The sequence below is a fragment of the Musca autumnalis genome, unplaced genomic scaffold, assembly GCF_047663935.1.
Source record: "Musca autumnalis isolate F117 unplaced genomic scaffold, ASM4766393v1 scaffold_2, whole genome shotgun sequence".
NCBI lineage: Eukaryota > Metazoa > Arthropoda > Insecta > Diptera > Muscidae > Musca > Musca autumnalis.
This window is the reverse complement of record NW_027411755.1, coordinates 148,400,996-148,416,527: the sequence shown is the minus strand read 5'-3', so window position 1 is coordinate 148,416,527 and position 15,532 is coordinate 148,400,996. Positions and strand designations below refer to the sequence as shown.

Here is a 15,532-nt window from a genome sequence, read left to right as displayed (position 1 = left end):
TTTGGTATAGCCCCCATATAACGGTACCCCCGATTTACGGTATTTTGACGGTTTTAGCTACATTTTCAGACCGATGAAGCTATAATTTGGCATTTGAAGTTCTTAAATGTCAATAAACTTATGTGACAAAACTTGTGGGCATAGGTCCACGTTTTGGTATAGCCCCCATATAACGGTACCCCCCGATTTACGGTATTTTGACGTTTTTAGCTACATTTTCAGACCGATATAGCTATAATTTGACATTTAGGGTTCTTAAGTGTAACTAAACTTATATAACAAAAGTTGTTTAACTAGGTCCACGTTTTAGTATAGCCCCCATATAACGGTACCCCCGATTTACGACATTTTGAAGTTTTTATCTGCATTTTCAGACCGATTTAGGTATCAATTGACATTTAGGGTTCTTAAATGTCAATAAATTTATATAACTAGTGGACATAGGTCCATGTTTTAGAATAGCCCCCATGAAATCGGGCGGTAAGATTTCAGGTATTTTGAGAATTTTACCAACAAGTTTTAACCGAATTATCTGTAATTTGAACATTTGACATTTGAAATTCTTAGTGGTCACCACACCTCTCCACCAAAAATTGTCAAGAAAGCCCCCGTATAACGGTACCTCCCGATTTTCAGTAATTTGATGATTTTAGCTACAATATTAAAACGAACTAGCAGTAATTTGACATTTGAAGTTCTTAGTGGTCACAACACCTCTCCATCAAAAATTGTCAACATAGGTCCATGTTCGGATATAGCTCCCATGTAACAGTACCTCCCAATTTTCAGTAATTTGGCAATTTTAGCTACAATTTTTAACAGAACTAACTGTAATTTGACATTTGAAGGTTGTAGTGGTCACCACACATCTGCATCAACAATTTTCAACATAGCCCCATTATAACGATACGTCCCGATTTTCGGTACTTTGAGGATTTTACTTAAAATGTTTAACCGAACTTAGGTCCATGTTTTTGTATAGCCCCAAAACAAACCTCCCGATTTTCCGTGCCTTAGCTTTATTTTTTGGACGAACTTTCTGTAATTTGAAATTTAAAAGTCAACAAAAATTCTGCAACAGAAATTGTTCATTTATGTTCATATTCTCATATAGCCCAGATACCTCCGAACTATCTGTTAATGACATTTGAAGTTCCCACGTTATGTACCGATTTTCGATATTTTGAGGATTCTAGCTAAATTTTTTAACCGAATTAGGAGTTATTAGGGGCTCCCATCAAAAACTGTCAACATAGGCCCATGTTTTATTATAACCCCTATATAACAGTACCTCCCAATTTCTAGCCCACCAAAAATTGTCAACAGTTAGATATAGGCACCATTAAAAAGGGCCTCCCAAATGAAGCATTTTATGTACATTATCTGACATTTTAACGTACTCACTTAAAGTTGGGGACGGGAATGAATATTTTATGGTGGAGGGTATGAAAAGTTCGGCCCGGCCGAACTTAATGCTTTTTTACTTGTTAGCTCTACTTTCATATTCTTTTCGGTTTTCCCCATCATTTTGAAAAAAATTTGTTGCACAGTGTATTAAAGCTACACAGATGACTAGGTTACTTTTTAATGAGGAGCGAGAAAATCGCCGCATTTATGTCAGAATATGCCCGCTGCTACATAGGTGTTTTGCTTGAAGAAATTGGTTCTGTCTAATTTATAGCCTCCACCATAATATGGAGCGTATAATTAAATTTGTCATTCCGTTTGGAACACATCGAAATATTCATCGGAGACCCTATAAAGTATGTATATTCTTGGTCAGGGTAAAATTCTAAGTCGATATAATTATATGTTTCTGTTGAAATCAATATACAGCTCGCAATTTTTAAGATAGAGATTTGTAATTTGGTATAGAAGTTTATATTACTCCTAGAATGCTTGGTATTGTTGTGGCCTCAATATACCAACGAAATGGCTTAAATTTGGTATTAAGTCTTCGTTGAGGATACAAAACTTTCCATCTGAAATTTTTAGGTACATCCCAATTTTCGATATTTTGAAGGTTGTGACCTCAATATTCCACCGAAATGGCTGAAATTTGGTATTTAGTCTACCGAAATATCGGAAATTTGGTATTTAGCATTCTTTGAGTCTAAAAATGTTCCGTCAGAAATGTGTCGGTATAGATCGACGTTTTGATATAGTTCCATAGAACGGTACCTCCCGAAATTCAGTATTTTGAAGGTTAGCCACATTGTTTTACTGAATTTTGGTATTTAGTCTTCTTCATAAGCAAAAGGAAACTAATTGTTCCATTTTACTTCATTACAATTTGTGGCGGAGGGTATAACAAGTTCGGCCCGGCCGAACTTAATGCCGTTCCTACTTGTTTTGATAATGTATCTGGACGATTTGAATTAAAACAAAACTAAATATTCGTTACATCTCCCCATTGTACCATGTTTCAGGTAGCAATTGTAATATAATCGTTAAGAAAGTGATGTTCGTACGGACAGTCTATTATTTTAATTTCAGACTTTTTAGCTTGGCACAGAAGTAGCACAGACCTAACCACAGCCCTGTGTAGGCTGTCACGTGTTCATCCACAATGTATTGCCTTATTTTGTTCATTGTATTAGTTAAGAGAAAACCTTGTTTCCACCCAATTTCTTTCGCAGAAAAATTGAAACCATTACAAATTTTCAATCTTTAACATATTTGTTCCTTTATTTCAAAACATAACGGTAGTCCTGTAATCAATTGTTTCTAATTAGTCGCTACACCATGACCATAGAAATTTTGATATGGCAGATATGCCGGAACGCCGGATTGATAATGGACGTAAGGTGCACTCACAACGGTTGGATAATTTTCAGAATAGGCACCAGCAGATCCAAAGCCACCAGCGGATCCAAAGCCACCAGCGGATCCAAAGGCACCAGCAGATCCATAGGAACCAGATGGAGCGCAAGGAGCAGGTGCAAGATTTGGTTGACAGCTGAATAAGTAATTTTTGGGACAGGGAGGAGCAGGTAAAGTTAGACCTGCAACACCGCCGCCAACACCACCGCCAACACCACCGGCTCCACCGTATGCACTAACTGTGACCGCAGCACATAAAACAACCAACAATGCAATAAATGAATTCATGATGTCCAATTGATGATAGGTTTGTGAGGGCGTTACTCTGTCACTAGCACGATTTCTTTGCTATGTAAAGTTTTTATACTTCTTATAGCTGCTACTGCTATTTGCAGAATAAAAACAAATAACTTTAATTTTTTCCATTGTGACTGTGTGCGTGGGATTTTCAGTGGATTTAGTTCAGTTGGCATTTTTCAATTCTCTTTGATTTTCTTTCGTTTTGTAATAAAACAAACTTGGCTTCCTGTAAAAAAAGCTTCAAGCAATTGTTGTTGGATAAGCGTTATTATCGGAACTATCGAGGTTATGATGACTGACTGCATGTGGCTGCCTGATTGTTTGTTGTTGTTGCCGTTATGATGGTTGGTGATTCCCGTATTGAGTTCAGTGTTTGAACTTAAAGTAGGTTCAACAAATGTCATCATTTTTTTCTCTACTTCCTGCAAATTTGGCAAAATTACGAATTAGGTCAACATTCTTACGCATTTTTTATTGTAATTTCCTTTTGCTGGAGTAATTTCGGAATACAAAAACTATGGCTATGTTTAATGTGGCATGGTAGTATACGCATGTACGTACATTCATACTTATGTACATATTTATTTGTGTACGTTTTAATATTTTGCAAAAAAAAAAAAAAAATACAAATAACGTCACCCAGAACTATTGTGGAAAATTGTTTAAACACTTTAGCCAACAACAGAAGCAAACATAAAAGTTGTTAATGGAAATGCTAAATTAACAAATATTCATTTGACTGCCCCGTGTACCCTTCAGTGTAATGTAGTACGCATGTAGAGGGGTGGTGTTAAATGCTGTCATAACATTTTGAAATATATTTTTGCTATCAACTTTGTAATGCTTTTGATATGAATTCGATAAAAAATGCAACATCGCGCAAGAGAGTCATTTTATGTACGCAAACATATTCTCCATTAATTTCTGATGATTTGGAGAGTACACGGACATAGATGTGAGTTTGTAATAAAAATCAGAAAAGTATATTTTTCTAATAGAATAATGTCCCACATCGACATTAACATGGCAATGTCTAGGATTTATATTGGTTTCTCTTTCAGTTCAATTGGGCACATACCTCCCCGTGGTGTCACGTGGAGAGCTATATCTAACACCCGCAACCATGGACTCTATTATGCAGAACGAGCCGAGTTCACTGGGCCAACCAACGCCTGTCACCTCAGTCCCTTGTGAACACAATAGCTCTGCTACAGCTCCAACGATAACAACTTGGACCGTTTGATTGAAAAACACCACATAAATCATAGGTTTTTTATACCCTCAGCATTTATGCTACACGGTGCTCTTGAAACAATTTTAAATGGAAGGTGCTTACACCTTGGAAGTTTTTGCTGTTTCTGAAACTACAAAGTTCATAGATGAGAAAAATCAAAAAACAAAAAAATCGCTGGAGCGCTTTTTAAATAAATCGCGATGTATGTTGAAATTTTTAGAGTTTGTTTAGGTTTTCACGATTTTGCTTAGAAACCGCAAGTCCTATCAAATTGGGACTAAAGAAAATGTTGTAGCTATGAAAATTCTCTACAAGATTGGCCTTTTTGGTATTCTTGTCGGTTTTACCGTTTTTGAGATATAGAAGTTCAAATCGGGACAATTTAAATTCAATTCAATTCTGTATCGCCCCCTTATAAAAGAATGTCATGACTGCAAATTCTCAACTTAAACTTATATATCTAAAGAAATGGTAAAACTTAGGATAAGTTACTTAAGCCAGTCTTGTAGATAATTTTCACAGCTTTAAGATTTTCTCAGGTCCCATATCGATAAGACTTACTGTATGCAAGCAAAATCGCGAAACCCCAACAAAAAACCTAAAAATGTAAACTGAGCTTCTTTATCTCACAAATGGTACAAGCTGGGAACAAATGATAAACGTCAATCCTCTAGAGAATTTTCACAGCTACAACATTTTCTTTAGTTCCATTTCGATTGGACTTGCGGTTTCCAAGCAAAATCGTGAAAACCTAAAAAACACCTAATAATTTGGATTTTGACCGCGATTTATTTAAAAATCCCTACAGCGATTTTTTCTTGTTTTTGGATTTTTCTCATCTATGAACACTGCTGTTTCAGAATTCACAAAAACTTTCCCTGTATAAACGGGTTTCATCAAAAGTTAGTTAAGGCGCACCCTTCATGACATTGTTTTATAAGGGGGCGATACAGTCACTGCATTGTCCCAATTTGAACTTCTAAATCTCAAAAATGGTAACAACTACGAAAATACCATAAAGGTCGATCTTGTAGAAAATTTTTATAGCTACAACATTTTCTTTAGTCCCATTTTGATAGGAGTTGCGGTTTCCAAGCAAAATCGTGAAAACCTAGACAACCCCTACAAATGTCAACTTAAATCGCGATTTATTGAAAAAGCGCTCCGGCGCACGATAACTCTCGAACGGATGAACCGATTTGGTTCAAAATTTGGCTTTCGTAATATTTGGAAGATGGGTTATATCGGTCCACTCCTTCCGGTACCTTCCCCATAAAAGTTCGAAAATGTTCGGAAAATTTGTGCGCACGATAACTCTTGAAGGAAGTAACCAATTTGGTCCATAATTTGCACAACGTGGAAACTCTACCACCTTAGATGAGGTTCTAGTATGGACTTAATCGGCCTACTTCTTCGGGTACCTCCCACACAAAGTTTCGGAAAAGTTCAGCTTAGGATCTGCTCTCGAATCGCTTGGATCTTGTTGTAACAACTTGTATTTACTGCCCCACATACGACAGTACAAGTTTCATCCTGATAAAATAGCCTGAAAGTTGCAAAAAAACCCCTATGACATCGTGTGTAATGGTTGGAGCGCACGATAACTCTCGAACGGATCAGCCGATTTGGTCCAAAATTTGGATTTCGTAATATTTTGTCCAAACATAGTTTAAGCTCGAAGATATGCTATATCGGTCCACTCCTTCAGGTACCTCCCCCACAAAAGTTCAAAAATGTTCGGAAAAATTGTTCGCACGATAAGTTCACTTTAAGATAATAATATATAACTTTGATTTTTGTTGAAGCAACTTGCATTCGGTACCTCAATTACGACGGTAAAAGTTTTTTCAGAGGCAAGCCCAAACTTTTTGAGAAGACAGCCAGAATGGTACCATATGTAGTGGCTGGAGAGCACGATAACTCTCGATTTGGTCCAAAATTTGCCCTTCGTCATATTTTGTCATAGTTTCAGTTCGAAGATAGGCAATACCGGTCCACAACTTTCGGTACTTAACCCGAATATTTAAAAAAATGTCACTTAAATGGTATGCACCATATCTCTTGAACAAATTTGGTCCGAACTTTTGATCTCCTAATATTTTGTCCAACTTTAGTTTAACTTCAAAAATGGAGGTTCCTCCACAAAAGTTCAACATTTGTGTCTAAGTGCAGTTTAAGGTCTGTTCGAAGATCCTTTGAAAATGTATACCGATGCTGTACGTTGTGGTCCTGTTTACAGCGATATTATGTTTTCCGTGGAAAATTCCATACATCCTGGCACACTAGTCCAAAGGTAATACGATGACTCCTAAAATAAGAATCACTTCCATAATGGACTATGTCGGTACATTCCTTTAAGTACCTCCTCTGCAACACTTTTGATTTTTAATCCTAATCCACATTTTCGTCGGCAAGCCACAAAATGCCACAAAATACTGAAATGACCCTAAATGCATTCGATCTCACCGTATATGAAAGTTTCAATTAACATAGACCCTTAGCCTATGTGAATTGATACTTTCTCTGTCGGCAAAGCCGACTGATACTTTTTTAATTGTTAGTTATTAATTTTCACATTCTTCGAGAATTTTTCATTTTTGAATGAATCGTATAGACATGGATTTGCTCTCAGCATTTATCTTCGAATTGTCGAAAATTGGTAGATGGCCTTAGTAGTTTTATTTATAGTTGCTATAGATTGTAAACTATTTATTCTGATAAAAGACTATATGCGGATAATGTTTGGCCAGATCTACATCCTCATATAAACAAATTCAACAAAATATTGCAATTTACCCCAAAACACTGTGAAATTGAGTGAAAAGATTAAGAAGTTTCCGTAAGGGCGACACCTACAAAAAAGAAGCACACTATAATCTCTTTGTCTATACGATTCATTAGCTATGGTATACTGTAGTGGGGTACAATACAAATTACATTGTTTGGATGGATTTTAATATAAAGAAATCCTAAATTTAAACGCAATAAAAATTCAACAAAAATCTAAGGCTCGTAGCGACATCTGTGTGTCTATAGCTAATCTATGAGAATTGGTCCAATGTCTATAGGGTAATCAAATATATGGTACATATAATTCGGATGGTACATACTCAAAGCGTTGAGTTTTTTATTTTTCCGCACCATAGCTACTCAATTCGAATCATTCGCGGTATGAAACTTTTTAGTTTTTGTGGCTTATTTGCAAATATATTTGTATTATTGTGTAAATTTATGTTTTTTCGTTTTTTTTTTTTGCACACCACCGCCATCCTAATCTGACAATTTTTTGAACAATAAAGCAGAAGCATTCCGTTGTCTATTTTTGATTAGTCTATGTCTCCGCTACGCTAACTATTGGTTCGAGAGATGACAACTAGATGGTGCTCGGCACAGAATGTCAATTTGCGTTGCCAACTGCATTAACATTGTGATTTCGCTTTATTCGTCCAACAAAATGTGACTTGAATAGATTGGTGCAAGAAAGTGCAAGAAAGAAGGTGATACAATACTGCCAAGTACCGGGCCACACTACAGTAATTTCACTGAAATTTTGACACGAAATTATTCGTCTCTAGATCGAGTTCCATAGTAGAGTAAAGTCATAAAAATTCTGTAGTGGGAAATTCGAGCTAAGAACGCCTAATTTCATGAAATTTTTTAATGAAATTCATACTAGTGTGGAGAGGGGCCAACTGATGTCTTCATTTGCAGGCAAAACATGGCTGACTTCATATGTAAATGCAGTTTTTACATTGCAGATTACTTTATGTAAAATTTGGTTTTGACAATGAATGAAATATTTGGGTTATTCTTGAATAGCACTTTCTAATTGAGTGCCAATAATCTTGATTCAAATCGCAGATGTATAAACAATAATAGCTGTGTCTGGTTACCCTAAAATTTGTAACAATTTGTACCAATTGTTGCTGGAAGTCGTCTGTTAACACAAAAAACCAGCAAAAGAGAGCAATTCGAGAGAGACATTTTGACAGTTCTTTCACTGAGAGCTTGCAAATTCTTGCTGGACAAATTTCTTCTAGCAAGCACTTGCAAGCTCTTCTTCTTCCTGAAAACAATCAATCAGCCGTTTTTAGTTTTTTGTTGATTTATGTTTGTGAACATTAAAAACAATTTTATTGTGGAAATAACATAGTCTAATTGTATTGTTTTATGGAGAACAAATTTGTAAAGTGGAAAAATACTTTTTTGTTTCATTTTCTTTTTTATTTTTAATAAAATACAACGTGTTTGCTTCCTTTGTTGGCGGACAAATTGTTCTGTTTTGGCAAGTCAGCTGATTGCTTGCTGGTTTTTGCTGGGAAGGTGTCTGTTTACTTCTTACATTTTTCTAGCAAAAGAGAATAAAAACCCCTTACTCTCTGAGAAAGTTCTTGCTGGACAATTCTTGCTGGGAAAGTAACCAGACAGACTTAATATTAAAAGCTTTTTTCCTTTACTTTTTTAATGGTAAGAGTGGTAAAAGAGAAAAGTGTCAAAATTGTTCAAAATTGCTCTCTCATGAACATTTTTACCAGAAAAGTAAAGGAACGGAAAAATGGTAGATCCGGCATCAATGTCAGAAAAAACATAAAAAATCAATTTTCGTCTTTTATTTCACAGTTTTTAATTTAGTGTTGTCAGTGTTCAACTTTTTCTTCGATTTTTCGTCCATTTTGTGAAATAATCGTCAAACAAAAGTCGAAAAATCAGTTCTGCCATTTTCTACCTGCAGAAATTTTGCCGGTAGCCTGTGGTAGAAGAGAAAGCCATTTTCGCTCTCTCTCCCCTCTCACTTTCTTAAAAATTGCTTCCAGATTTGCCACTTTTCGGGGTTAAGGAACGCTTTCCAGGTTAAAAATGGTAACAAATGGTTAAAATGGTAACCTCAGGTAAGTAAAGGAACACAGCTAAAAAAAGAAGACGTCGCCGTTAGAGTTGTATAGTTCATGAACGAACTAGTTCAATTGAACGATTCATTGAAAAGAGCGTTTGAACTAGATCAGTCGATATAGTTCATTATAGCCCCGACCGAAAGATCCACGAAGAACGATCAACGAACGAACGATTCACAATCTAGTTCAGCATGTCATTCACATATGAATAAAGTGACGCCGTCTTCTGTGCTAAGTGAAGCCTTCGTAATGTAATGGGTTTTGTTTATGTTTCGGACCAATGTGAAGTGTCAACCCCCATTGTAATAAAAGTAATTTCTACATAAAGAACATTTTTGACATAACATAATCTAACGTCCATATTTACATGTCAGTTTGTCGGTGAGAGAGGGTGTTGTGAGGCAAAGTGTTTCCATATACTTCACCTCTCTCTCCATCAAAATGACAATTGCCGCAAGGAAAATTGCCTAATACAAATATGGACAATATATCGAATCCATTCACTAACTTTTCAATGTGCCTTGTTTTGGATAGCAAAAAATAAAAAACAAGTAAAAAAGTATCAGTCGGCTTTGCCGACAGAGATATACCCTCAGCCTGTGCAAATTGAAACACTTTTTTCACAAAAAACTTATGTATTTAGGGGGTTTCAAAATTTTGGTCGTATGAACCGACAAAAATGTTGATAAGGATTAAAGTTCAAAAATTTTGCGGAAAATGTACTTAAAGGAATGGACCGTCATAGACCATGGGGGTGCCATAGGGGGTTTTTACACCATTCGGGGTGTTTTCTCAAGAAGTATGGACTTGCCCCTGAAACAACTTTTACCATCGTAATTGAGGCAGCGAATGTAAGTTGCTTCAACAAAAATCAAAGTGATTCAATAGCAGGTCTTAAAGTGAACATATCCAAAATTTTGTGTGGGAGGTACGGGATGGAGTGGACAAATATAGTCCATATTCGAACCTTATCTATATCTGGTAGATATTATGAGAATCTGTAAAGTATGGACCAAATCGGTCATTCCCATCAAGAGTTATCGTGCGCACAATTTTTCCGAATATTTTTGAACTATTGTGGGATAGGTACCTGAAGGAGTGGACCGATATGGCTTATCTACGAACTTAAACTAAGTTTGGAAACAATATTACGAAGGCCAAATTTTGGCCGGAATCGGAATTTCCGTTCGAGAATTATCTTGCGTTTCCACCCATAAACATGGTGTGATAGGGTTTGTTTTTCAACTTTCAGGCTATTTTGTCAGGAAGTATGGACTTGCCCCTGAGCAACTTGTACCTTCGTATAGGGGACAGTGAATACAAGATGTTACAACAAAAACCAATGCGATTCGAGAGCAGGCCCTAAACTGAACTTTTCCGAAATTTTGTGTGGGAGGTACTCGAAGGAGTTTACCGATTGAGTCCATATTGGAACCTCATCTAAGTCTGGTAGAAATTTCATAATGTGCAAAGTATGGGCCAAATCGGTTACTTCCTTCAAGAGTTATCGTTCGCACAAATTTTCCGAACATTTTCGAACTTTTGTGGGGGAGGTACCGGAAGGAGTGGACCGATATAATCCATCTTTGAACTTGAAATAAGTTTGGACAAAATATTACGAAAGCCAAATTTTGGACCCAATCGGCAGATCCGTTCGAGAGTTATCTTGCGCTCCAACCACTACACACGGTGTCATAGGAACAAAACTTAAATTATGCTTTCCGACAAAAATTAGTGCCGAAACATAAGTTTAGTTGTTAGAGAACAACTTAATAGATTTTGCTGGAGAACTGTACGGATATAATTGGACTTTCCAGCAGGATAATGCCCCGAATCACCCTGTTCGACCTACAAAGGAGTTTTAAAGGCACGAAATGTACCGTTATTGGAGTGGGCAGCTGTAACTCATGGCCACAAACCCATTGAAGACCTTCGGGGCATACTATCCGCCAAAGTTTTCGCGAAGTCAAAGGAATGCACGACGCCGAAAGAATTTAAATGTGCATTATTGGCGGAATGGCAGTATATCACCAATAACACCTTAAGGAACCTAGTCGGTTCTATGACACGAAGGCTACAACAAGTCCTAAGCCACAAGGGCAATACAATATCATGTTAAATGTACAAAAATTTTGTTCATTATTATGCATTTTTTAAAAATTTTCGTTATTGCACATATAAATATTTTCTATGATTTTTTTTTTATAAATTATGTTTCTTCGATATGAAATTAATAAGAACGCAATTTTCTTTTATATTTTAAAAGCAATCGTAAGCACTAACTACAATGTAAAAAGAATAATGGAAATATATTTTGTTTTCGACAATAAATATCACAATATTAGTTTGCACATATAATTATTTTACATAGGTAATTTTATGTCACCATATTGGAACATAACATTATGTTAGACCTCCAGCCCCATCTGCCGATGTATAGTAGCAATGTAAATGTCCCATCTTGTTATATTTTATGTCTTTGAAGGAACATAGTCCCAATTTACATTAGGCAAGTTAACTTGAAGCTAGTCTCAGTTTGTAGGAGAGACACGTTTGGGGAATGGAAATGGAAAATACTTGCTCGTACTGCCAATTTTCAGGCAATTCCTTTTATATTTTTCATTTATGACATTATTTCCAATGTTTTGAAAACAAAACTTTCCGAAACAGTATTGCCTGTATAAACGCAAGAGGCATGGTAGAACAAGAAAAGGTAACAGCAATACCCAGCTGACTGAACTGGGCTGTAATGTTAGTGTCAAATTCCATACGACATTTTATATATTTATTTCTATGTTCGATGTATATTAGGAATATATATTTTTTGAAGAAAAAAAATTATTCATCAGAAAAAAACTATTTCCCATAAAGGCTTCTTTATATCATTGACATGTTACCTCCGGGTCAGAACGACGTACCGCACACTAAAACTTGAAAAGAATAAAGCCCAAATAAACGTGTCCTATTTTGTTTTCAAAAACAAAAGATTGAAGCAGCTTCTCCTTTTTCGATGAATTGCCAACGACCCCAAACACTTTTGCAAGAATTCTACTTTCTGCGAGAAATTATGCATTTAGTGGAATGATTCATGTTTTTCAAAATATTCAATCAAATGTGAAAAAATATTAGTTTTTTAAATTCCAATAATTTATAGACATTTCCTTGTTTTGTTTACATTTACCGATGACAGTAACATTACAAACAAAAACCAATTTCTATGTGGTTGTTGTTGAGCAATGTCGTGCTTTGATATTGTTAAAGTTACGAAGTTTTTCGGCAATTCACACACACACGACCCGAACGCAACGAAAGAGCACACAAATGTTTTCATTTGTTTTTGTTTTGCAGCATGCGTGCATACCACGTCAAAAGTTGCAAATATTGAGAATTTTGTGTGCCCTCTTCTTGGTCGGCTGTGTTGTTGAGTTGTATTTGCTGTAGTATTTACTTTACCTGGTTATTTCTACCATGCGCAAGAGGCAAGTTTAAAAGAGAACGAGAAAAATTGCGACAAGGAAAATCGCCTAATGTAAATCGGGACATTCATACACAACGCTTTTTTCGCACTGATAATTTCTACACACAAATAAAATTCTACAAATGAAATTTACAATTTTTTCCGAAGGACGTTTTTTCTAAAATTATGCAAACTTAATCTTTCTCTATGAATGGAATAAAAATATGTATCTAAATGTAATATTTTTGTAGTTTAATTATACTATTCTAATGTTTGTTCCTATTTAGTGTATGTACATACATATGCGTTTTCAACAAGCGAACGATTAAGAGCCCGTGAAAGATTCTATAGTGGAATTCTGTAACACATTTTTGAGTTACCGACAAAAATCGGTAAAATTAAAACGCAAAATTATGAATGAAAAGTATCAATAAAGTTGACAACACTGTTGCTATCGGTAGAACTTAGAGACAGCTTGATTTTGGTTGTTAACTTACCGATAAATTTCATTAATTACCGATATTATAAGCATTTTAATTTTACCGATTTTTGTCGGTATGTCAAAAAATGAGTTACAGAATTCCATTTCACTACTGATCCGATTGATTGAACTGGATAGTGAACTACGAACTAGATTACTGAACTAGTTCAGTTAAAAGAGCTGAGCTATTGAACTAAATCTTTCAAATGAACTAGATTGTACAACTCTAGTCGCCGTAAATCAGCATGTTTACGAAACACTTTATTTATTCGTCTTTGCTAAATAGAATTGTTGGGTCAATTTGCTTAATTTCCCTCATTATCTGTTCCCAAAGTTTTTTCCTTTTTCTTCTTTCTCATGTCTCAAACGAACTTCCAACATTAACTTTCTTTTGTCGTGACTCCGTCTTTCTTCTATTGACAGATTTTGCCGTTGGAATACTACTACTAGGAGCCGATATATTCACAAAGAATAAAACTTTGAATTTGTCTCCAAATGAGTTTTTCCCCATTTCGACCCCTAAGTATTATCCGACTATAACCAAAATAAATAGGCTTTTTCCTATGTGGGACCCGCGCCAAAAAATTCGTGACGATCCGATTAAAATTGCGACCTGTAGCGTGATTACAAACAAATCGGAAAATGGGATGCATTACCGACTATTGCGATATCTCTGTTGTTTGAGCAGCTACGACAACCTACTTTACATCGTTGTAAAGGTGATATTTTCTACTTTCCTTGCCAGGTTTTGCTTTTGATATACCTCTTAAAGAAACAGAGATATTGGCTTTGAAATAAAACGTAGACCTTTTCTCCAAATAAGTTTTTGCCCATTCCGACCCTTGAATATTATCCGACCATCATTAAAATCAGTAGGCTTCTTCCTCTGTGGGACCCCCATTAACCCCTAAACTTTCGTGACGATCCGATCAAAATGGCGATCTGTGGCGTGATTACAAAAAAATCGGAAATGGGATGCATTATCGACTATTGTCATATCTCTGCTATTTGACCACCTATGACAACCTAATTTACATCGTTGTAAAGGTGATATTTTCTACTTTCCTTGCCAGATTTTGCTTTTGATATACCTCTTAAAGAAACAGAGATATTGGCTTTGAAATAAAACGTTGACCTTTCTCCAAATAAGTGTTTGCCCATTCCGACCCCTGAATATTATCCGACCATCATCAAAATCAATAGGGTTCTTTCTTTTTGGGACCCCCATTAACCCCCAAAATTTCGTGACCATCCGATCAAAATTGCGACCTGTAGCGTGATTACAAAAAAATCGGAAAATGGGATGCATTATCGGCTATTCCCTTATCTTTGCTATTTGACCACCTACGACAACCTGCTTTACACCGTTGTAAAGGTGATATTTTCTACTTTCCTTGCCAGGTTTTGCTTTTGATATACCTCTTAAAGAAACAGAGATATTGGCTTTGAAATAAAATGTTGACTATTCTCCAAATAAGTGTTTGAACATTCCGACCCCTAAATATTATCCGACCATCACCAAAATCAATATGCTTCTTCATCTGTGAGACCCCTATTAACCCTGAAATTTTCGTGACGATCCGATCAATATTGCGACCTGTAGCGTGATTTCCAGAAAATAGAAAAATGGGATGTATTACCGACTATTGTGATATCTCCGTTATTTGGTTACCTACGCCGACCTAGTTTGCATCATTGTAAAGACTTTCATAGTCAGGCTTTGCTTTTGGAAAATTTTCAACCAAAGCTGTGATACTTGTCAATATAATTAAAATCGCCAAAATAAAAATTGGGGCTTTATTTGCTACTATTGCGATATCTTCGTTGAAAAGAATAAAGCCCAAATAAACGTGTCCTATTTTGTTTTCAAAAACAAAAGATTGAAGCAGCTTCTCCTTTTTCGATGAATTGCCAACGACCCCAAACACTTTTGCAAGAATTCTACTTTCTGCGAGAAATTATGCATTTAGTGGAATGATTCATGTTTTTCAAAATATTCAATCAAATGTGAAAAAATATTAGTTTTTTAAATTCCAATAATTTATAGACATTTCCTTGTTTTGTTTACATTTACCGATGACAGTAACATTACAAACAAAAACCAATTTCTATGTGGTTGTTGTTGAGCAATGTCGTGCTTTGATATTGTTAAAGTTACGAAGTTTTTCGGCAATTCACACACACACGACCCGAACGCAACGAAAGAGCACACAAATGTTTTCATTTGTTTTTGTTTTGCAGCATGCGTGCATACCACGTCAAAAGTTGCAAATATTGAGAATTTTGTGTGCCCTCTTCTTGGTCGGCTGTGTTGTTGAGTTGTATTTGCTGTAGTATTTACTTTA

General features: G+C 35.8%; 1 protein-coding gene across 1 annotated transcript; it reads right to left on the bottom strand.

Moving 5' to 3' along the window:
* Nucleotides 1–2,722: 2,722 nt before the first annotated feature.
* On the bottom strand, nucleotides 2,723–3,137 carry Vm32E (Vitelline membrane 32E). The gene has a single exon (XM_073966076.1). The coding sequence runs from the start codon at nucleotides 3,109–3,111 to the stop codon at nucleotides 2,728–2,730; it is 384 nt and encodes a 127-aa protein (XP_073822177.1). The 5' UTR covers nucleotides 3,112–3,137; the 3' UTR covers nucleotides 2,723–2,727.
* Between the last annotated feature and the right edge of the window lie 12,395 nt (nucleotides 3,138–15,532).